At 51.9% G+C, this 22,292-nt stretch overlaps 2 protein-coding genes across 4 annotated transcripts in view; one reads left to right on the forward strand and one right to left on the reverse strand.

Moving 5' to 3' along the window:
• Positions 1–20,030, forward strand: part of CFAP46 (cilia and flagella associated protein 46) — a 78,791-nt gene extending 58,761 nt beyond the window's left edge. For all 3 annotated transcript variants that reach the window (XM_084755786.1, XM_084755787.1, XM_084755788.1), the window contains 19 exons: positions 722–910; positions 2,109–2,249; positions 2,330–2,509; positions 2,914–3,084; positions 4,332–4,429; positions 4,941–5,017; positions 5,438–5,532; positions 6,020–6,141; positions 7,003–7,082; positions 8,693–8,845; positions 13,492–13,562; positions 13,683–13,740; positions 13,818–13,853; positions 14,222–14,324; positions 15,049–15,161; positions 16,976–17,057; positions 17,460–17,596; positions 17,707–17,784; positions 19,667–20,030. In XM_084755786.1, the coding sequence (XP_084611912.1) occupies positions 722–910; positions 2,109–2,249; positions 2,330–2,509; positions 2,914–3,084; positions 4,332–4,429; positions 4,941–5,017; positions 5,438–5,532; positions 6,020–6,141; positions 7,003–7,082; positions 8,693–8,845; positions 13,492–13,562; positions 13,683–13,740; positions 13,818–13,853; positions 14,222–14,324; positions 15,049–15,161; positions 16,976–17,057; positions 17,460–17,596; positions 17,707–17,784; positions 19,667–19,788 (2,106 nt within the window). In that variant the 3' untranslated portion in view covers positions 19,789–20,030. The remainder of the gene's footprint in view (positions 1–721; positions 911–2,108; positions 2,250–2,329; positions 2,510–2,913; positions 3,085–4,331; positions 4,430–4,940; positions 5,018–5,437; positions 5,533–6,019; positions 6,142–7,002; positions 7,083–8,692; positions 8,846–13,491; positions 13,563–13,682; positions 13,741–13,817; positions 13,854–14,221; positions 14,325–15,048; positions 15,162–16,975; positions 17,058–17,459; positions 17,597–17,706; positions 17,785–19,666) is intronic.
• ADGRA1 (adhesion G protein-coupled receptor A1) overlaps positions 1–22,292 on the reverse strand; it is a 319,025-nt gene that overhangs the window by 248,187 nt on the left and 48,546 nt on the right. The window lies entirely within an intron of this gene.

The raw sequence follows: 22,292 nt of genomic DNA on the forward strand, positions 1-22,292 counted from the left end.
ACTCTGGAAGCAGGGTGGCAATCTAGGGCACCCCCCCCCCCAGTTCCCACCCTCCCCACCCCATGCCATGGCAGCTCTTGACCGCTCTCATACCTTGGTACAGATAGGCACTGTCTGATCACCAAGAGGACTTAACTAATAACGAAGAGCTTATTGGAAGGGGCACATGTAGGCTTGCAGCTCCCAGCCACAGGCCTTGGGGTTACTGCTCAACTCATGACAAAGGGCTGATAAAGGCGAATTGCATTATCTTAGAAAAAAAAAAACAACCATAAGCTGGGCATGTAGCTCAGAGCAGCTGCCTAGTATACCCCTCCCCCTCTCCCCGCCCTCGCCCACCCTAGCCCACCGTACCCCGTTCCCTCCTACAATGAAAACAAAGTAAGTTGAGTAACTGAATATCTGGAAAAAACCCTTCTTCCACAGGGCCTGTGCATGCTAGGCAAGTGCTCCACCAGCTCAGCTGTAGCTCCAGAACTTTCCCATTCCCTTAAATGCCATGAAACGTCAGGGTGAACAGAAGCGAATCCTACAGTTAACCTCTATTTATCACTGAGTTCTGGCATCTAGTAATAGAAGTTGCCCTTTATGATTCTTTCAATATCTTAAGTCCTAGACACACCCCCTCATATTACCACACAGGACTACACAGAGAAAGCCTGACTGGGCAGAGGTCGCATGACAGCCATTGGTGGTAACGCAATCCCTTGTCTTCCCAAAGCAATGGTTCATCTTAAAGCGGACTCTGCCTCACTTGGTGCTAGCACAGCTGGAGAGTCTGCAGCCGCTGTCCGTGGGCTGTGTGGACATCCGTGCCCAGCTTCTGATCCTGGCTGGGAAGGCCCTTCATCTGCTGTCCATACAGACAGACCCCGTGTACCCTTCCTTCTGCTGGGAGGAGGACCTCTTGGTAGGTGTCCCCTCTCCCCACTGAAGTCTGGTCCCTGTTGCTCCACCTCGCCTATAGAGTTGACATGTAAGAGGTATTTCACTAACTCAACTAGGAAGGGCCTGCCCATATCTGTCTGTCTTGGTGGCTTGAGTCTGGTTGTGCACAGGTCCCTGGGAGCTTCAGAAAGCTCAGGCACTGCCTGGAGTACACCTATGCCCTGGGGGATTGACCTCCCTGCTGCGATGCCCTCACACCACACAGCCTGGGGAATCTCTGAGAAGATTAGTACCCAGGGTTGTTTGTCTTGAGTTCTCAGACTGTAGACAGCAGAGGACCAGTAAGACCCATGCTGGGTGAGCAGGCAGAGCTGGGGCCCTTGGTGAGCAGGTGTTTGTAGCCACTGCCCAGGTAGCAAAGTCAGGGAGCTCGGATCCATAAACACAAACCCCTCACCTGTCCGTCCTCTGGAGGACAGTGAGGAACGGCCATCTCCAAGCATGCCCTGACTCCTGTGTGGAGTCAGGAGGCCCCTGTTCCTTTTCCTCAGGTCTGGCTATTGCTGTTGTCCATTCTCCTGACGCCATGTTCAACCTTCCTTCCTCCGAGCTTTCGTCTTGATTTCCAGACGGGATCTTTCCTCTAAGCCCATTTCCATGAAGCTCCCAGAGTTTGATGTGTAGAAACTTTCATTCTCTGAGTTCTTTTATGGGTTTCCCAAGTGTCGCTGTCATTTCTTCCTTTGGTCGGCTTGATGACTCTGAGGATCTTGTCGAATTGTGAGGCTGTCATTACTGTCATGGGCACCTCCTGTTCCTGATTGCTAGCCTGTTCTCACAGATGGCCTCTGTCTGTGACAATCTGCTAAGGCTGCTGGTGGCCAGGGTCTAGCTTGAGTAGCCTTGACACACACATGGGCAAAGTATGAGAGGTGGCTTCCCCGGATGTCAGCTGGGCAAGGGTCGCCCAGGCCTCCTATGTGGAGCTGGCATTTCTCCCACTTTGTGTGTGAGCCATTTAGAGATCGCCTCCCCCTTCCTACCACATTGGTAACACCTTTGAATCCACAAACTCGTGGCTCCTGATCACTTGCGTGATTGCTTACAATTTCCATGACTTGCTGATCTCTACCATCTTTCCCTTGCCTGGTGTCTGTGTTTTCTCTGCCAGCCAAGCAGGGATCCACAGATAACCTCTTATCACATGGTGTACACCGTAGGTAGGTGCTAAGCAGAACAGCCTGAAATCACTGGAGCTGGACATGGACGCAGAGGACAAGAGTGCAAAGACCTCCTCCAAGGACTCAACAATCCTCAAGGAAGTCTCCAAGGAGCAAAGCCAGAAGGCTGAGGGTCTGAGGGTATGCAACACTCCCTGTCTGTCTCCTAGTGGCCTCTGCCCCAAGAGCCCACCTTACCTTGAGCTTTGCACTGCCCACAGAAGAGGGTGGTGCTGGCCCAGAGGTTCCTGGCTCAGACATCAGAGGTACTGCTGCAGTGTATACAGGCTTCCCTGAGCAGCAACCTCATGGACATCGCAGCCGCTGCCAGCATAGAGATGGTGGAGTGCATTGGTACCCTGGATCCCGTAACCACCTGCCAGTTCCTGGCACTGTTCCAGGTATAGACCTCCTCTGCCCATCTCCAAAAGGGCCCATGTCTGTCACCCCGGGAGTGGGAATGCCTCAGTTCCAGTCGGCAATGCTGCTTCCCATTAGACAAGACAGGGGTAGTCCTGTGGCTGAGTGAAGAGCCCCCCCCCCCACTATTCTCTGAGCCTCAGGTCATGCTAGCCCTCAAGTAATAGAAGCCAGACAGGAACCTGATGTCAGTGAACACATGCTGTGTTTACCCTTCAACCCTGAGTCTCCATGGTGGGACATAAGGGCTGGCATAGTCCTGCTTCATGGTGGACAGGGGTCCAGCAGAGGGTGATCCACATAGACTCCTAGATGCCTAGTCATGGCTCGGTCACTCCTCTGCCCTTTCACACTGCGCACACCACTCTTCCCTGCTCTGTTTCAGAGCTGTTCAACCTCGGAGATGATGCGCAACGTTTTGCTCACGGCCACGCACAATACTAGCAGCTCACAGCTGGCGGCCCTGCTGCAGCTCCACCAACGACTGAGGCAGCTGGACAAGACTTCCACAAGCCTGTTTGCCAGTGTAGAGCAGAGGCTGGCCAGCACTTTTAGGGTAATGGGCAAGGGAGCCCACGCACGTACTCCAGTGGCCTGTAGGCCTCTGGGCTCACTTACTGAGTGCTAAGAGGACAGCTTCTAAGTGGTGCATGCTCTGCCTCTTCTAGCCGTGTGGTTCTGGAGGACCACTCAACCTCTCCAAATCTTATTGGTGTAGGTACAGATACAAGAAAGTTGAAAGAACTGTAGTTCCTTCCCCTCAGTTGCCACAGAGGAGTCTAGGTCTTGGTGAATAAATAGCCAGTCGCATCTGGCAGCAGGCAGCCATGACACTAGAGCAGTGGCTCAGAATGCTGTAAGCTTTTGAAACCTCAAAGCGCACCCCAGCAGTGACACACCTCACGTAACAGGGCCATACTTCCTAATCCTTCCAAGTGGGGACTAAGCATTCAAATGTATGAGCCTATGGGGCAGTCCATCCTCACTGAAGCTACCATAAGCTTCAACAACTCCCCAAAGACAGAGATCACGCCTGTGAAAGCAGGCTAGCTAGATCCGCAAGAGAAGATGCCTGCAAAGCACAGTAGTGTATTCACACAGCGGCACATTACTACAAGCAAGGAGAGCTTGTCACGACATGACCCCGCACGGTGAGGCAACCCACATTCCCAAGGTGGCCAGTGGACAGGCAGAAAAGCAAGCCTCCACCAATAGAAGCCTGTTCACATCCCCTACATGGAGGAGCCAGGATAACCACACAGCTGATCTCTTCACCCGCCGTGTGGGTACAGCCATTGTGAACACAGCCCCCTGGGGGCTTCACGTAGGGTTGCTTATTCCCTGACTAAAGGTTCCTAAGAAATGATCTCAGTTTTGCAAACCCAAAGCTCTGGCTTGAAGCCATGAGCAAAAACAGCTCACCCAGGAATATCTTGGGGTCCCCAGGGCTCATGCTGGCTGGCCTGGGCAGTGGAGAGCCTGAAGTGCGGAGTGTCTAGGATTACTCGGATTATCCGTGTACAAGGTTTACAGGAAGCAGGAAAACTGGGGGGGTGGGGGTGGGTTTCTGGCCTAAACCAACCCCAAGTTCAACAGCCTGAAGACACAGAGCTAAGTGGAAGCTCTCATTAGGCTCAAGGAGGAATGCCCTTTAGGGCTTCTGGGAGGCTCATCAGCAAGTAGGCGGGAGCTGGGCAATTTAGAGGAGTTTCTCGTGCCTCTGCTGCCCTCTTGTGGTAATAATGCATCCCACGGCCCACACCACCTAGGGGGAGAGCGGTGACTTTCCCCTGTCACACACAGGCATGGCAGAGCCTCTGTGTCACAGATCAGCATTTCAACTACCTGAATGAGATTCCGCCTATGTTCCGGATCATCTTTCTGCAGCACTCACAAGACAGGTGAGGCTTTTCCCCTCCCATCATTGTAAACCTCCGCCCTGTGGAAAAGCCCGGCAAGGAGGCATGGGCACAGCAAGCTTAGCATACCTCAGCCCCTATCCTGAGGCAGACTGGGCCATCTGGGAAGCCTGCTGGGCAGACTCGGATAGTCCACTTGACAAGCATGGGCACCTGTTCAATCCAAACACATAGAAAGTCCTCTTCCGCCCTCCCGGAAAAGGCCAGGGTGAATTTCCATGATGGGGGGGCATATTGTGATGGAGGCACTCTGTGATATGTGCCCACACAGGATCTTCCTGGTAGTTCTGTGTTGGCTTGCACTTCTGAGCCTTTTGTAATTTCACTCTTACTTGGGTTGTACAGAGTGATTTCTGGGTCCCTGCCTGCCAAAATAAACATGGAAAGGCACACGTTGGATGCCAGCAGCAGACTGGCTTGCAAGGCTATTGAGGCATATGTGCCTTGATATTTACCTCTGGGAATGGGCCTGTGACCCTCACTCTCCCTGCAGGTCCTGTCTGTATGGTGCTGCGTTTGAGAGACCAAAGTCCATGCCTGCGCCCAAGGGGAAAATGATACCAGTGGGTGGTAAGCGTGGGTGTGAGCAGGGCTCCTCCCACTCACTCCAGATGGGTTGCAGTGGGTGTGAGAAATCCCTACCACACAGAAGGACTTCCCACTTCCAGATAAGGGCATGAGGGAAGGCTGAGCCCAGGATAGAAGAGAAAATAGAGATGCCACAAGTTTCTAAGGGATCTGGAGCATCCATGTCTCCGTAGAGCCCCCCATGTCAGTCACCACTGTTTTGCCTCTTTTCTGGGTACCAGCCCTTGTACCACCCAGAGAGGAATAGGGGACTCCATGTACCCAGAAGAGTTTCCCATCGCAGGCCCCACCTCTGAGGCATTAAGGTTAAATCCCCACACAAGGACTTCTACATCTCTGTCTGTCCACTCCCCCAGTAGCTCTGCTCTGAGCCCTGTAAAGGCCACGGGTTTGTCTCTACAGGTCACTGCAAGGTAATGCGGGTGCCTATGAGTCCAGCTGCCATCTCAGACCTGTTGACCAGTGTCCAGTGGTTCCAGAGGCAGACACAGGCCCAGGTACACAGTCAAGATGTGACCCTGAACCCCAGTGTTTGAGGCCTGAAGCTCTAAGTCATATTGAAGACTGCAGTCCATCCTAGGGAAAGCCAAGACTCTAAGATTGGGTCAGGCTGGGGTCCTGGGCCCAGATCCCAAGAGGATGAAGGGGAAACCTGTGAAAGGTGGGGAGCTCCTGAGTCCTTGACTTGAATGTGACTCCAAAGAAGGGGTCTAGCTACTTCTCCGCAGAGCATAAGGGTGCCTGTCCTGGGCCTATCCCTACCAGCAGAGCACACGGTGTCCGCAGAGGACGTGGATCGGGCTGAGATGCCAGAATGACCTCCCTGGAACTGTTGGGGGCACTGTGTTGGGAAGGGCCACGCCCATGTTCTATCTGGAAGGGCTGGGGCTTGGTTCTTTCCTTGGTGTCTTTGCAATGCTCTGATTGGGTGAAAGTCATATCTAGACACCCCTGGAAAACAGGCTGTGGTTTGGGCTGGGGCAGAAATCGGACACCTTGCATGATGAGGAGCGAGACTTGTGCATGCAGAGGCTCAACAGCATCCTGGCGCACATGGAGGAATACATGAAGCCCATCGCCCCCGTGTTCACCTTCCCAGATACCAGGTATCAGCATGCTATTTCCTCCTCTGAAGGCTCCCCTGGGTGGCCAGCTTCCTGACACCAGGTGACGTAAAAGGAGCTAGAGGCTGTTGTACATGGGCTACGAGACCCACAGCAACCAAAATCTTTGTACAGAACAGAGGGCAGCTGGACGCAGCTAAAGGCCAGCTCCAAACCCAGATCTAAACAGCAACGTGCTGATGGGAGCCGAGTAGCCAGTTGCGATGGGCAGAAATCCAGGGCTGGTTTCTGAGACCTCCCTCCATGTGGAAACTGATGCCTGAGTGTCCTGGCCCATACTAAGAAGAGACAGAAGAGCCTAGCTGTTCTGTGTGTTTTGTGGGCAGGAATCCCACTGTTGTTGTTTTTGCTGCTGCTGCTGCTGCTGCTGATGATGATGATGATGCTGGCTCTGACCTACTGACCCCATTGATCTGAGTATGGTGTGAGAGAACTAACAAGTCCCAGGGATTCGCCTCTGGCATTCACTTTTGGGGGGAAAAGGCTGATGGAAAGTGAAGGTGGCATTCTTCTGCAGTAGCATAAGGCCATCGTGATGTCCCCATCTGTTGACACTGTGTGTCAGATATAGAGATGGCCCTCAGTGACTGCTGGGTATGGTTAGCCCATGCCCTTAATCCCACTCACTCAGGAGGCAGAGACAGGAAGTTCTCTGTGAGTTTAAGGCTAGCCTGGCCCACGTAGAGTTGTAGGACAGCAAGCGTTATATAAGTGAGACTATGCCTAAAGCAAAAAGCAAAGCAGCTGTCATTGGCTGAGTAACAGGCTGAGTGGTGATTCTCACAGCCTTGGAGTGTCTTCCTATGCTCCCTAAAGCCTGACCACAGTCACTCTGAATTTCAGAACACAGGTACAAACTTCTGCGCCCGATGCAGGGAAATACAAAGGCAAAGAGAAGGAAAGGAAATCATCTCTCCCTACAGGTGAGTGGCAGGAGCAGACCACAGGCCACTGCTGTTACCCAGGGACTCTGCACAGGCACTCACCATCCCAGCAGGGAAAGCCCGGGTGGGTCAGGGATCAGGAGTTCCATGTCCACATGGGAATGATGCTCCCCAGAACCCAGGGCTTCTCCCCTTGAGGTGGCCCAGTACATGGTTACCCCTGGCTAGGTGGAGGGCCCCAGAAGAGTGGTTCTCAACCTTTCTAACGCTGTGACCTCATGTTGTGATGGCGGGTCCCAATCATCAAATTATTTTCATTGCTACTCCATAACTGTAATTTTTCTACAGTTATGAATGGTAATGTAAGTATCTGTGTTTTCCAATTGTCTTAGGTGACCACTGTGAAAGGGTCTTGCGACACTCCCCCAAAGGGGTTGTAACTCACAGGTTGAGAAGGTTCTGGGCTCTGAGAGTGGCAGCTCACCGAGAGAGATTATCAAACAGCAGATCCACCTTGCCCTTCCTGACACATGGTGCCTATGAGCAAGAGGTAGCCATGGGAAGGGACTCTGTCCCATCCACCTGTCACCCAGATGTGGTCTCTTCTGGTGGCATTGTCTGTGGGTACTTTTAGCACAACTCGACCAGAGAAGGGAGATGCTCTCGCTGCATGACTCCTGACAGGAAGGTCAAGTGTGTGCCTTTCTGTTTCTTGGCTATTTCTTTGATTTTGCTAACATCTCCTTTAAAAGGCAATTTCCTACGATAAATTTGTCTGATTTTCTATCCCCACGAAGAGCTAACAGATGGCAAAGGGGATGGCTGGCTGCTTGCTTTCCCCCAATAAAAGCCACAGGCTCTCTCCCAAACTGAGCTAGTCATGTTGCCATGACCCAGACACAGCACCCCAAGACCCACAGACTGCCAGTGAGTCAGCCATAAATTGGAGTGAGGGGAGGTTGTTCAGAATTACTGCAGTGACCGGGAAAGTGAGTGCAGGCTTCAAACTTGGTGAGCAGGCCAGTCTGTGGTCTAGGTTAAACTCTCAGCATTAAAATAGGAAAGAAGAGTCACTGCTATGTTTCAAGCAAGCCTGTTTTGGCTTTGAAAATTAAGAAAGCTCAGCTGAAGCTTCCATGGCCTCACCTCTGGGTACCAGCATAAACGGCAGGCAGAGTGACAATTCCTCATCAGTCAGTGGCTCCCATCTACGGTCACAGAGAGGCTGCAAGTGGTATCAAGAGAGCAAGCCCTGTTCCAGGGCCCTCTGAAGGGCTCACTCTCTGGAAAGTCCTCTGAGAGGAGTTTTCATGAGCCTGGAGGTTCTATGGCCTGCCTTGGGCGGCCGGTGTCTTGGGATATGGCGTCCTGTAAAGTTTACCACTACATATGGACTCTGTCCAGGTCCATATCATAAACTTGATCTCACCATCAAAACCAGTGGCTGCCTCAGGGGCCCTAGCGTGTCATCAGTGCAGTCATGCCTCTGCAAGCCGGGCTAGGGCCATACTCTTCTCTCGTATCTTCACGCCGGTCACCTCAACACAAAATCAGAGCTTGGGGTGATGACTTCCAAGATCCAGGGTCTGCCCTGTCCTCAGAGCCAGTCCCTCCTCTTGTCTGAGCTCCTGTCATTTTCTCTTCCACAGGGCAGCCTGACCCTGAGTACATGATCCTGATCGTAGACAAGCTCCTACTTGAGTTGCCCCTGGAGGGGCTCTCCGCGTTCAACAACGTCACCTCTCTGTCACGAGACTTTTCTCTTCAAATGCTATGGAACCGTCTCCATAAGGAGGGGATAGGTGAGTAATGCTTTAGCTGTAGTAATGCTTAATTTTAAAATGGAAATATTGACATTATTTTTCAGGCAAAACATTATTAACGCCTGTCAAAAAGTAATTAGCCAAGGCACTGGGGCTTGACCAGCATGTGCAAGGCCCTAGGCTCCATACCCAGTATTGAAAAACGATTTCCAAGTGTTTTAACATCTTCCGTGGCCCTTTCTCATTCAAAATCATTTCTGCAATAGACACTTAGTGATGTGAACGGAAAGCCTGCTGTGTTCCATGTTTCATGAGCGCTGATACCACAGCAAAAGAGAATCCCACTGGTGGAAAAGTCTGACATCCAGAATCATTTGGCTAGATGCTGAGAGGAAGTGAGGGAAGGCAAGGCCCTGTGTCAGGCCTAGGCAAGGTAGAATGCAGGGATTTGAAGACCATCATCTGTGAAGCTGCAAGATACTCCAGTCTGTGAAAGACCTCCAAACTGTTCCTGTGGCATACTTCACTTTGGAATACATGTTGTACATCAATAAATACCAAATTATTGCCGAAAAGATAGCTCAGTGGTCGATCATTCTCCCAGCATGCACAGGGCCCTGGCTTCAAAAACCAGGACTGCAAAAAGGGAAAAGCATTCAGCGATCAATAAATACCAAATTAAGGCAAATAGCCTGAGCTGCTGCTGCCACTCCAGATAAAATAATAAGAGTCACATTCTTCCTTCCAACCACAATGACAAGAAACCAGGCAGTCAAGAGGAAACAAGGCACCAGCCAACCCAGGACAGTGACACCTGCCAAGAGACGGGAGAAACATAACGAAACCCCAACAACCTGGCCCAGGGTGCTTCTTAGAGTTTTTGTGGCTCAAACATGGGCAGGAACAGCAGGAATAGCCCATGTGGCTCCTGGGCTAAAGACGTGGAGCTAGAAGCCTGGAGGGAAAGCTGAGAAGTTTGGGGACAACATGGCAAGAAGTGTCGACTGCATATAAAGGCCCAGAGAGAACCCCATGGTAGCCAGCGGAGGCAAGGCCAGCGACGGTGACTCCAAAGACAACAGAAAGAAACAAGCAGCCATGAAGCAAGAGGGTGATAATTTAAAAAAAAAAAAAAAGATTTTTTTTCCATTTAAAAAAAAATCTATTTTAAGCAAAAAACTTGAGTGAAAGAAAATGATAGCAACACGGTGAGATTTTCATAACACGCATGACAAATCAGAGCAAGAAGTAAGGGAAGGGATGACACAGCTGACTGTGCCGCAAGGGTCCCACACCATATGTGATGCAGGGCTGTGTCACTTAAAGGGAGATTGGGGCAGAATGCAAATATAACCCTCACGCAAGCACTAAGAACAGCCCGAGCCTCAGAGTTTACCCTAGATCTGCAGGGAGGGATTGATGCTGACAGTGGGAGGCACACACTGAAATCCCACACACACATCTCCTGCGGCTGCTAGCCTGGCTGCAGGCGAGCAGGTTGGTGTGGAGGGTGAGGACCAGAGGGCTCCACGTCCCGGGAGGATCAATGGGTGAGCCATTTTGGAATGATGGGTATACGCAGCGGGTGTCCATCAGAGGAAATGGGACCAGCCAGTTGAAGGAACACCTGTTCTCCCGTGTTTGCGGCATCTCCATTCACAGCAACTGGAGGGCCCATCACCTGGGAAATGGTTACAGAAGCCAGGCCACATATACACAGGCCAGCACTGTTCAGCCAGAGAAAAGAAGGAAGTCTTGCTTTAAGACAACGTGGATGAAGCCAGGCACAGTGGCACATGCCTTTAATCTCAGCACTCAGGAGGCAGAGGCAGGTGGATCTTTGTGAGTTTGAGGCCAGCCTGGTCTACAAAGTGAGTCCAAGACTGCCAAGGCTGGTACACAGAGAAACCCTGTCTCGAAAAACCTAAAAAAAAAAAAAAAAAAAAAAAAAAAAAAAGAAAGAAAGAAAGAAAGAAAAGAAAAGAAAAAGAAAAACATGGATGAGCCTGGAGGACATTGTACCAGGCACAGACAACAGACACACACTAACTCACCTACACTGGGAATCTTATAAGGTTCAACTCCAAAGCAGAGAGAAAATGGTAGGCGGGGCTGGCAGCAGGGAGTCACTGGCCAAGGACACAAAATTCCAGGAAAAAAAAATTTTTGAGAGCTCATTTGAGTGACATAGTCACTGTGGCCAGTTCAATGCCATCTGCTTTTGGAAGTAGCTGAGGAGAGAGTCTAGGTGACTTTGCCAAGCAGCAGGGATGGGACTGTGTGACACGACTGTCTGGCAGCCTTAGCCCCACCAGCCCACCGTGCCTGCTTCAGAGTAGCCGACCGTGCACCCATTGTGTTTGCTTAATCCAAGTAAAAGATGAATGATTAAATTAAAATTTTAAATCAATAATTAATGCAGAAGCACACGTTTGCCTACTGCTGATAGGAACGCTGCTGCCGATATGGCAATGGCACAGGAGAACCACCTGGGAAACCGTTGGGGAGAGGTCATAAAAGCTACACACTGGCCCACAGGTGACCCATGCACCCTCCCCTAGGTCTTTATATAGGAGATGAGAAGGTGCATCCATCCATACAAACTCTTAGATTGCACAACTCCCTGCAACAGCCCAAACCTGGAGGCCACTGAACTGAAACACCTGGTTCCATGTTTTCTTGCACAGTTCTAGGGGCTTGATCTGACAGGAATGGTGAAACAACTATATGCATGTATACACAGAGACAGGGTGAGAGAGAGGAAAGTGGGGGGGAGGCAGAGACAGAGAGACAGAAAGAGAAAGAGGGAGAGAGAGAGAGAGGAGAGACAGAGAGAGGAGAGACAGAGAGAGGAGAGAGAGAGAAAGAGGACAGAGACAGAGACAGAGACAGGAGAGAGGAAAGAGAGAGAGGGGTGGGGGGGATGGAGAAGCTGGGATTGGGTGGCCTCGGCTCTGTGATGGAGAACCCACAGGACCCTGGATGCTCACACTGTTGAGCAGAGAGGCAGGGTTATTAAGTATAGGCAAACACAGAGTCAAAATTACCATATAAAGGTAAACAAATTAGCTAATCCTGATAAAAGTAGTTTCTGTTTCAGAGCAGTCTCCAGACCACAAATGACGGGATGGAGAAAGCCATGGCGGACAGTCTCTTCACTGACCACCACCATCCACACATGGGCCAGGGGAAGGCTTGGCTGGTTCCCTTTGACTTCTCCATTTCCCATGGGTCTGAGGCTATGATACTTGACTACCCGGCCACACCCATGTCAACAGCACATATTCATTAGGTCTTCTTCTGCTCTCCACAAGTGAGCAGCTGTCATCCTGGGGCCCAGGGTCCACTTCCCTTCAGAGCATCCAGCCACCTATACGTACAGGTGCTGGACCCACCCAGGCAAGTGGGTTAGCAGGATCCTGATTGGGCAGTGAGTTTGGGGCTGGTGGGTATCACTATCTCCAGTACAGCTCTTTCAGTGACACAGCAATTCCAGTGGGGGGAATAAGGGCTATATGTGCCTTGGAGAAGTGAGTAGGAGTGGACACCATTGGCTGGGGCTGAGGTGCTGGGAATAATGGAGAGGAATTCCAGGAGGTGCTAGCTGGCCATGTCCTCGTCACCAGGCTATGTGAACTACCTCTGAGAATGGTGGAGGTGGAAGGGTCACAGGATCATGTGCACCAGGACATGAAGGCACAAAACAGGGAGGGTGCGATCCTTACTCCTGCCGATCTCATGATTAAGATTTTTTTGGGTTCGGACATGTTTCAACCTCACTCTTGCTTCAGGCCAGTTTTCCCACCCCATCCCCCCACCCACCTCTAACCCTCACCCCGAGTCACATGGTTCACGTACCCCACATGCAGCTACTTGATGGTCATTTGAACCACCGCTGGGATGGATGGATGGTACAGGGGAACATATCAGCAGCGAGGAGATCTGCCCTGGGAAGGACTCAAAAGAGGGCACACAGCACATGCCTTCATTTTTGTAAAATCCAGAAAACACAAATTGATTTCCAATTAGAAAGCAAGTAAATAGGTACTTGGCAAGGATGAAGGCCTCAGGAAATGCTAGGCTGAGATGTAGCTGAGGGCCTGTGTAAAGGTCAGATCTGACTCTGATGGAAGACCCATCAGAACCAGGTACCCTCTTAACGTGTCCCCGAGAAGTGTCCTTGGCAATGTGGGGACGGCAGAGAGCCATGCCTGTGCCTCAGCCTCATTTCCTGTGGAAATCCCACCCTGAAAGGCATAAAAGGAGTGAAAGGCACAGGGTGGGCAGGGAAGAGGATGGTCACAGTGGGGCATGGTGGTATCTACATGAAGCCCCCAGAAAGACCTGCCCACTAGGGACAGCTTGGCATAGAAGACACAGGCTGTAAGTCTCTGTGCAGAGACCCAGGAACTAGCAGGGACCCAAATACTACAGGCTCCCTGGTGAGTTCCCTGTGTGGAATGCCAGTGCTCAGGAATGCGTGCCTAGAAGCTTTGGGCACTGGTCTTTCATCAAGAGCTTTTCTTGGGGCCTTGAAGCTTTGTGTTTTGACACGATAAAAATTACAATCAATTGTACTCACCTTCACGTTCAGAAAATTCAAAACTGAGCAACTGAGCAGCAGCTAGTGCCTTCACAGCGCTGTCTCCCAGCCGACTTGTCATACTTGTCATTGTCCTCCACAGAAGGCACAGTGAAGAAAGAGATCAAAAGCAAGGAGTTCAAGAAGAAAAGTCCAGGGAAGAAGGGCTTGAAGGTAGGTGGATGAGAGCCCAGGGGCCCCCGTGCTCCTGCCAGCTTGTGTTTAGTCAGGCCCGCCATATCTGCCGAGGCCCAACTGGTGACCCCAGGTCTTGATGCCTCCTCTATGTTGCAGGGCGTGATCCGGGTCACCCCACCAGAATGCATGTTAATTGACTCGGACACCATCAAGTGTATCCTTTGATGGGTTCTCATGACCTCCCAGGACCCTGCTTTGGTTCCTATTTGTTTGTCCTTGACGCAGGCTCAGTTGTTGTGGACCCTTATGAGGAGGCCCAGGGCAAAGGTGAGGACATCACAGAGGCTCTTGCATATAGGCCAAAGCCACCCAGGCCTTGTGCCAGCTGCTCTGGTGGCTATATGGAAATCATCCCAAGTGGCCTTGGAACCTTGGGTCCGAATCTAAGCTGACCCACCTTGCCACTCTAAATGCTTTGATTCATTGAGACCTCCTCCTTCCTCCCCAACTCTTTCTCTTCCTCCTCTTCCTCCTCTTTCTCCTTATCCTCCCCTACCAATTCCTCCATCTGAAGAAGGAGAGGCACTGTCATTCCCACCTGTGCTGAAAACACGCTCCTTCCCAGCCAGTGGCACAGGGCCCCATCCCTCATACCCTGTGGAGGAAGCCACAGCCTCTCCCAATTCTTCCTGCAGAGTCACTGAATCCCATCACTATAACCCAGGATATCTTGGAAAAGTTCCGAGACTCATACACGGCACGTTGGATGGGGCATCTGGGAAGCGCCCACTTTCCAAGGTTGGAACCTGGGTTTCCAAAAAGCAGACTAGAGAGGCTGGTGCCCTCATGTGATACCTTTCCTATTGGCTGGATCTGTTCTGTAGAGTCCCTGGCACAGGACTAGGCAAGGGATACCACTGTGTGGTCTCAGGGTCACTCATGCACACATCATCCCCACCCCCCGCAGGTGACCTCGGGTCCCCTCAGGCTAAAGCATCCGAAGAAGGTACACTGCTAGCATAGGGTCAGGTAGTCCCATGTCACTGGCCCCCATGGGCATCCATTCTGTCACCCCTGTCCCTTAGTGTGTATGGGCCTGGGACAGGAAGAGCCAAGACAGTTGGTACCGGGGCACAGGGGGACAGGGGTGAGCCTGTGCAGGGCTGGGGTGGAGCACAGAGGGCAGAGTTGGTGGAGGCAGGACATAGAGCATAATAAAGACCATACCTAGTCCCTGTCTCCCATATTGGAGGTGCTGTAGTACTTCCCAGAGCCAGCATGCATATTTGTTCCTGGGCCACAGCTCATGCTCTGCAAGGTGGGAAGTCAGTCCATCAGAGGCCAGCAGTGCACTGGGAAAACAAATGATTTGAGCGCCACAGAAGAACAAAGGTTTAGTGCGAGTGGAAGGGGACAAACAGATCTGGAAGGAGGGGTTGCAGATGTGCGCACCTCCCCAGATGTGTGATTCCCTTCCCCTCCTTCCCTCCTCTTCCCCTCCCGCTGTTCTCAACCCACACAGCCAGGCTGAGTGGGAGCATGTACTGGACAGCTGCCGAGCCTTTTTCTTCTATGGGATGGAGGCCTTCCTGTCCCACCTGGAAGTGGAAAGACTTGTAGCCATGGATCTGCTAGGTGAGGTCGCTGTCCGTCCCCCCCCCCCCCAGCCCTCTCCCCTCCCCCGCCACCCCATCCCACCCGTCAACAGCCTCAACCAGAGCCTAGAGGCACAAGTGAAATCCTAGGGGAGGAAAGAGGAAAGCAGGGGCCACTGCCACTTGATCTGAGTCCAAGGCTTGCTATGCTTCAGGAAGGCGTATTACCCTGCCCTACCCTGTCCTCTATCTGAAAACTGTCCCTGTACTCCATTTCCAACAATGGAACAGCAGCCACAGAGCCACTAACCCCTTCTGGTTGCCCCCAGCATGTTCTTAGATTCAGAAGACTCCTGTTCAGATCTCTCCAGACTCCCACAGACGAGAATTGGGTATGGAGTGTCACCTCACAGGGCTACACTAAGCGTGGAGCCTTTCCATTCTGAACATGGGTGCTTGGGGGGGGGGCCTTGTTATCGCTGTGTGTCCACTAACACCAGGCTCAGGGGACCAGTGAGCCCCGGAAGTGTGTGCCTAGACAATCCCAGGGAGTGAAGGAGTTCAGAGGCCAGATAGAGGGTGCCACAGGTGGGAAGTGACCTGAGATAAGGTCAGAGATAAAAAAGAACTGGTACCATGTGGTGTGCTGAGTACAGTGTGCTTCCAGGCCCCTTGCCAGGTGTGCTGTGCTGGCACGGCACTGATAACACCCAGCACTGCAGGACAGTGGCTCGACGTTCAGACATTTGGAGGGTGTATTACAATGTGCTGGTCTTTGTGGTTCACAGCCATCTCGGACACATGGCCAAAGACCCTCTGGTGTGACTGTGTCTCCTGCCCCAGGGTTCTCCAAGGTCCTTTTCCTATTCATAGGATGCTGCTTTTTCTGGGCTGCACAGAGCTAGCCACCATACACAGTCAGTGGGTGGGTAAGCCTTTCAGGATCCCAGAGATGTCCCTTTCTCCCTCATGAGGCACATGGCCCTCTGTAGAGCTGCCTGGATGCTCTTTCCATTCCAGGGCACCCATGTCCACCATGTCCAAGGTCTATTTCCATCTTGACCTGGTTTATTTCCAACCACTTGTAGCCCTGTAGGCGTACATCATGGATTAAGCATTCCTTGTCCCAGGGATGGAGAAATCATCTTAGAAGGGCTAATTCTCAGTGATATGGCACATAAAGTAGGGAGACTTAAGGCATGTGAAAGCATGGCAATCCCTCCTGGTGTTCACCGATACCAGGAGGCCATGTCCCTTCACAGATGGACATTTACAGTGACAAAAGCCCATCTCAGGGGTCAGGGACAAGAGCAACCTTGTCACCTCAGTGTCCATGTGGGCCCTGTAGATAGTCACACTAGGATCACACTTCGCCACTTGTTTCAGTGAGCAGGTCTGTCTAGGGTGGCCCACTCACTGCCAAGTCCTCATGACCTTTCCCCATCTCAGAAACCCTCACTTGGCCAGCAAACTGAAGGTGATAAGCTGGTCAGGTCCCAGAGCCCTCTAATAGAGTCCGTAGTTCCTTTAGCCAGGCCTTCTTTGGGGCCGGCTTCTCATACCCCCACCACCACCACCAGCCCGTCTATGCACTGAGGTTCCCTCTTCTCTCTTGGCACCAAGATGGAATGCCAGAAGCATCCATAAGTGATGAAGGAGTAGAGCTGCCAATGCTAGGAAGAATCAGAGGTGGCCCTGTGTAGACTTGCTCCTCACTTTCTGTGTGTGGTCAGTAGGTACCCGAAAAGAACCTGTTGAAAGCCCAAGCATCAGGTTGAGTGGTCAGAGTGCAGGTCCCGTGGGAATCTGGTGACGGTGTGGGTAACCACTGAGAAGCCTTGCTGTGTCCTCCAGAATGCCAGATGATAGTCGTGTTGGACTTGACAACATCCACCAAGAGCCAAAGGCGGAAGATGGAGAACTCAGAGAACATGAGGTACCTAGGGTCCTTGTTGTGTCATCAGGAGCCTACAGATGAGGAAGACGGGGTGCTATGAGCAAGTGCCAATAGAGCTCACCCCGGGGGGGTTGGTGGACTACCAGGGCTGGCTGGCCAACACCTTCCACCTCATAGTGCCAATGTCCACTGTGGGCTCCATGCCAGGACCGGGAGCTGACACCAGATGGATTTGACAATCCTCACCAAAAAAAAAAAAAAAAAAAAAAAGCTATTCCCTGTAAAATTGCTCTTACTTTTTGTGGGTGAGATTCAGAACTATAAAAGCCCTGGTCCCCCCCACCCCCCCCCCACACACACAGCTGCATTCTAGCAGCTGACACAGGGAAGGACAGGAAGAGGGCCATCAGTCCCCTGGCACCAGTCCATGTATCTCTACAGTGTGTCACAGAGGTCCTTGGAGAAGCCCATTGAGACTGCCATCCTTCTGAGTCTGGTAGGGGCGGAGAGCATTGTAGCCAACCAGTGGCCCACGCTGCTGCAGGACAACGCGCTGAGGGCCACCATGCTGTGGGACAGTGAGTGGGCACCCTTGCTATGCCAAAGTCTTCTTGGGCTTCTACTGGACACCTGTCAAGGGTGTCCATAGCCCACCTGAAGGGACTTTTCTCCACGCCCCTCTCCCCAGACCTGCTAGCATTTGGCAAGGCGCTTGGGAAAACAGTTCGTCTCATTCAGAGGATAGGCAGTGAAACAGTTAACCAAGGTAAGGCAGAGACTGCCCACCCATTTGTCTGTATGTGACACCTATGGTTTACATCATCTCAGTCCGTGGCCCTCAGGGGCAAAGTATTCCTCTTTTAGGAGAGAGAAGGAGGTGGGAGAGTGAGGGAAGAAGGAGAAAGAGGGTGAAGGAGGAAGGAGAGAGACAGGAAGCAGGGAAGGAGGGAGGGAGGGAGGGAAGGAGGGAGGGAAGGAGGGAGGGAAGGAGGGAGGGAGGGAGTGAGGGAGGGGGAGTGCATGAGGAGCCAACATACACTGTCCTTGTGGAGAAGCCAAATGTGGTCTGCTCAGCCTCTAGCCCACCACATGCACAGAGAAAGAGGGGAGGGGAGAGGAGGGAAGAGAGGGATCAATAAGAGGAGAAGGAGGGAAGGGGGGAGGGGGGAGAGCAAGCGAAAGAGCCTTACCCTCAATAAAAAGAGCTGGGTGATCCTCTGCCCAGAGGAAGGACTTTGGGGAGTTGGCCACCTAGGCTACCCAGTCCATGGGGAGGGGGGGTCACCTGGTCTTCCTCAGCCAAGGCAAGAACACCTTCAGAAGGAGGAACTCGTGTTGAGGGTGTGCGCTGCTAGGACCAGGAGGAGCAGCTTTCAGCATCTCCTGTCCCTGTAACGTCTTAGACAGCCTCCCAGCTTCAGGGTTAAGCAGCAGGCAGGGCCGCAGCATGCTGCCTGTTCTGGATGAGGCAAACGCCACCGACTCATCCTTCAAGTAAACCCTGTGCCAAGATGTGCCAGCCGCAGCGAAAGAATCTATCTGCAGATAAATTTCACATGTGGATACTAGGGTAAAAAAAAAAAAATCAGGTAAAACTCCAGCTAATTGCATTTAGCAATACACTAAAGTGAAAAATGCATCAAACTCGGAAAGATTTATCCCGAGAGGATTTAAAATTGAGAACTCTGAAATACATGCAATACAAGTCAGCAGGAGATTAACTTTCGAAACCCCATGTGCTCCCCAGTGCCTGGGATGTAGTTGCCAGGGATAAAAAGGTAATTAAATTGTGTAAGTACGAGTGAGTGGATGAACAAATAAGTGAGGAGTGAATGAGTGAGCGTATTAGTGAGCAAGTTAGCAAGTTGGGGGGTGCATTAAGTGGGCGAGTGAGTGAGTGAGCCGGTGAGTGAGTCGGTGAATGAATGAAGCTGAGTTAGTGAGTGAATGGATAAATTTGTGAGAATACACGAGAGCAAGTGACTGAGCAGCCAAGAAAAGGAAGAGGGACCAGAGAGGTGGACAAAGGTGGTGATGTCTGGCTTCTTCCTAACAAACCAGAAACAGGACTGGGCCTGGCTCCACCCGGCTCCTTCTGCTATACAGAGTGACCAGCGTGTTGTTTTGCTACAAATGGAGAGAGAAAGGGCCTCATGACCACTGCTGTCAGTGTTGGTCCCCCAGTTCCTGTCATCCCACAGGAACCCAAGCTGAAGCAAGTAGCATGTGTTTGGAAGGAAGGAACCAATTATACCTTGTCCTGCCCAGTTAGGGGTGCCTCTAGACCTCCCAGAGGAAGCCATGAGGCAATTCTCCAGCTTTAAGATGTTCCAGGGAGTCTGGGGGGAAGATATTCAGTGAGCTTGGGGTCAGGCCCGGTCCCATCCTGGTGTTGTCATTGACAACCATGTAGCCAGACCTCCATAGTTTCCACACCTTGACAGCACTGAGGAGCGTGAGGTGACACAGCTGCTGCAGTCAGGCTGTAGGGGAGAACTCATGGCCCGCTGCAGCCAGAAGCGCCAAGCTGCTCCCCGATGCTCCACTCTCCCTCATGCCATGGCCTGGGTGAGGCTGGACATCCTGGCAGGACCCAAGCTGCTGCTGGGGAGCTCTGGAGTTCACAACGTGTGTCTTATGCTCCACAGATGAGGTTCCCCATACCTCCAAGGATGAGGTGTTCTCTGAGTTGCAGACTCAGCACCCGGAGTCACACCCCACTGCCCTCGGCTTAATTCTGTACGGAGTGCCTCACCAAGCCATCGTATGAGCTAACCCCTGGAGTTCTTTGTGAGGCCACCATCCCTAGCTCTACCCCTCTGTGGCTCCTCCCCATTCAGGGGTCTTTCCCCACTTTTTGGGGCTGACCCAATCCTTGTTACAGCCGGATGCTTGCCCTGTCCACAGTCCACAGTCCTGAGAAGACAGCTGTTGCCTGGTATCCCACCCAGGCTCCTGTTCATCCCTGTTAGCCTGCAAGCTTGTTTTTGGTTTCAGTGTTTTAGTAAATGACAAAACAAAGTGTGTGGTGTGTTTCTGGAAGTCCAGGACAGGAGCGGGGACATCCGGCTATGATCACTGGCCCATTCCAGCGCCACCAAAGCTTAGGAGAGCGTGCTATCCTTGCGGAAACAGCATCTGCTCCATAGTTCTGGATTCATGTGGTCCTCCTGGTCCCCATCTCCTGCCTTCTGTGCCAGGGCTCTTAGGAAAAGACCCATCTTATAAGTGATCCTTCTGCAGCACCAAACAGGCTTTTCCTGCTATGACAGTCGAGAGTGATTCATGAAGTCCCAGAGGCCCCTTCCAGCCACAAAGTCCAGATGTTGGATCCCCTTTGCCGGTTCTGGCTCTCTGGCCAGGAAAGGAGACCGAAAACAGTCCACAGGGCAGGAGTGTGAAGTCCCAGTGGCCTCCCTTAGCTTCCCCGACTGCTTGCCACCTCTGCTTAAGGGGTCAGGGTGGAGCTATTTCCCGTTCTCTCTGCTCCTGGGACAACACAGCAGGAAGAGCAAAGGGTCATTTCACCTCACGGTTCTGGTAGCCCAGAAGATTTTTGTCTGGCGGTGGCCTTCTTGCTGATAGAGTTCTGTGTCCCAAGGTGCTGCAGGCATCTGATGGTGAGTGGCAGGGAGTATACCTCCCCTGGTCTCTGTCCTTGCTCTTACAAAGCCACTAGGATCCAGTCATAGGATCTACACACCATGGCCTTGATAAATTATGGGCCCCCCAAACACCCACTTTTTCACACCTCTTGGGGGACACTCAAATCATCTCAGCAGTGGGGCCTTCTCTTTGTTCTGAGCTAGAACTGTGAAAGCAAGGAATGCAGAGTCACCATTGTGTGACAGTTGTTCCTTGTCCTAAGCCTTGTGGGGAGGGGGATGGGACAGGGACCCAGAGCTGTCCCTGCAGAAGTAGTGTCAGGTGGGTAGCCCAGATAGGCTCAGTGCCCCTGTGCCACTGTGCACTCACCTTTCCCTGCCTCTCTGCCTGTGGGCACTGAAGGATTGGTGCCAAGGCTTCCTGGATCGGGCCATGTGACCAAAAATTTTTTTAAAAACACAAATTAATACCTACTAAAACAGCTGAAGAGAAACTGATGCAGACAGTGTCACATAATACTGCCGCCACGCCAGCAGAGATCTATCTATACAAACCAGAACCTGCAAGCTTGGCTAGGTGACACATGCGTTTAGTCCCAGAACTTGGGAGGCAGAGGCAGGAGAATCTCTGTGAGTTCAAGGCCAGCCTGGTCTACAAAGCGAGTCTAGGATAGCCAAGGCTACAGAGAGACCCTGTCTCAGAAAAAACAAAAACAAAACAGAGAAAACAGAACCTGCGAACCCCTCCTCAGCCCTGAGTGTGCAGTCTTGGATATTTCTTTATCCCAGAGAAGTGAAGCTTCCTGCCTCACCCACATACATACACCTGAGGATTGAGCCCAGCCTTGCTCATGATAGCCAAACACCAGAAACAGCACAACTGCCCTTCAGTGAGCGGAAGACAACATTCCACGTCACAGCCCAGCGTGGCCCAGTGTCCCTGCTGTGAGACAGTGAAGAGGCAGTACAGTGCGGCAGGACTGTGGCAAGCATAGCTGCCCACTTTATAGCGAGGAGGCAAAACAGTGAGGCGAGTGTTCCACAGACCTTTGCAAGGTCCCACACCCAAAGGGCCTTTCCCCAACTGGGCCCAGTGAGCCAACCACCCCTGGGGACCAAGCTTTTGACTTATCGGCCTTGGGGAATACTTCAGAATGGAGCCATAACACTCATTCTTGTATTTAAAAAACAAAACAAAAAATACAAAAACAACAACAAAAAAAAAACCCCAAGCCATTCTTAGAGCCTTCTAGATGGTCCTGGACGGTTCCTGCTGAGAAATAGAAGCCACTGTCCCAACGTTATGATTTCATTATGGCAAAGTATAGAAACAAGTAAATCAGCATTGCCAGGACATAGGAACAGGTCTGGGAACATCAGCGGGGAGACTGGTGACAGTCCCATTCTGCATCTTGACTGTGACAGTGAGGCACAGGAGATGGTATTGCAGAGCTACAGGCAGGCAGAAGCGTGTCCGCCTCACCAACAACTAAGGCCCATATCACTGTCTCTGTTCTGCTGTTCACAGCCGTTGTGCAAAATGTCATGTCACCACTCTGACTGAAGGCCACTTATCCTGGAGGTTGGAATTTAAAGAAAACCACAAGAGGCTTTGCCCGAGAATACCAAAGTAGGTCTCTGCTGGAGGTTGGTTCTCTTCTATGTCCTG

The sequence above is a fragment of the Acomys minous genome, assembly GCF_964271855.1.
Source record: "Acomys minous genome assembly, chromosome: 2".
Lineage (NCBI taxonomy): Eukaryota > Metazoa > Chordata > Mammalia > Rodentia > Muridae > Acomys > Acomys minous.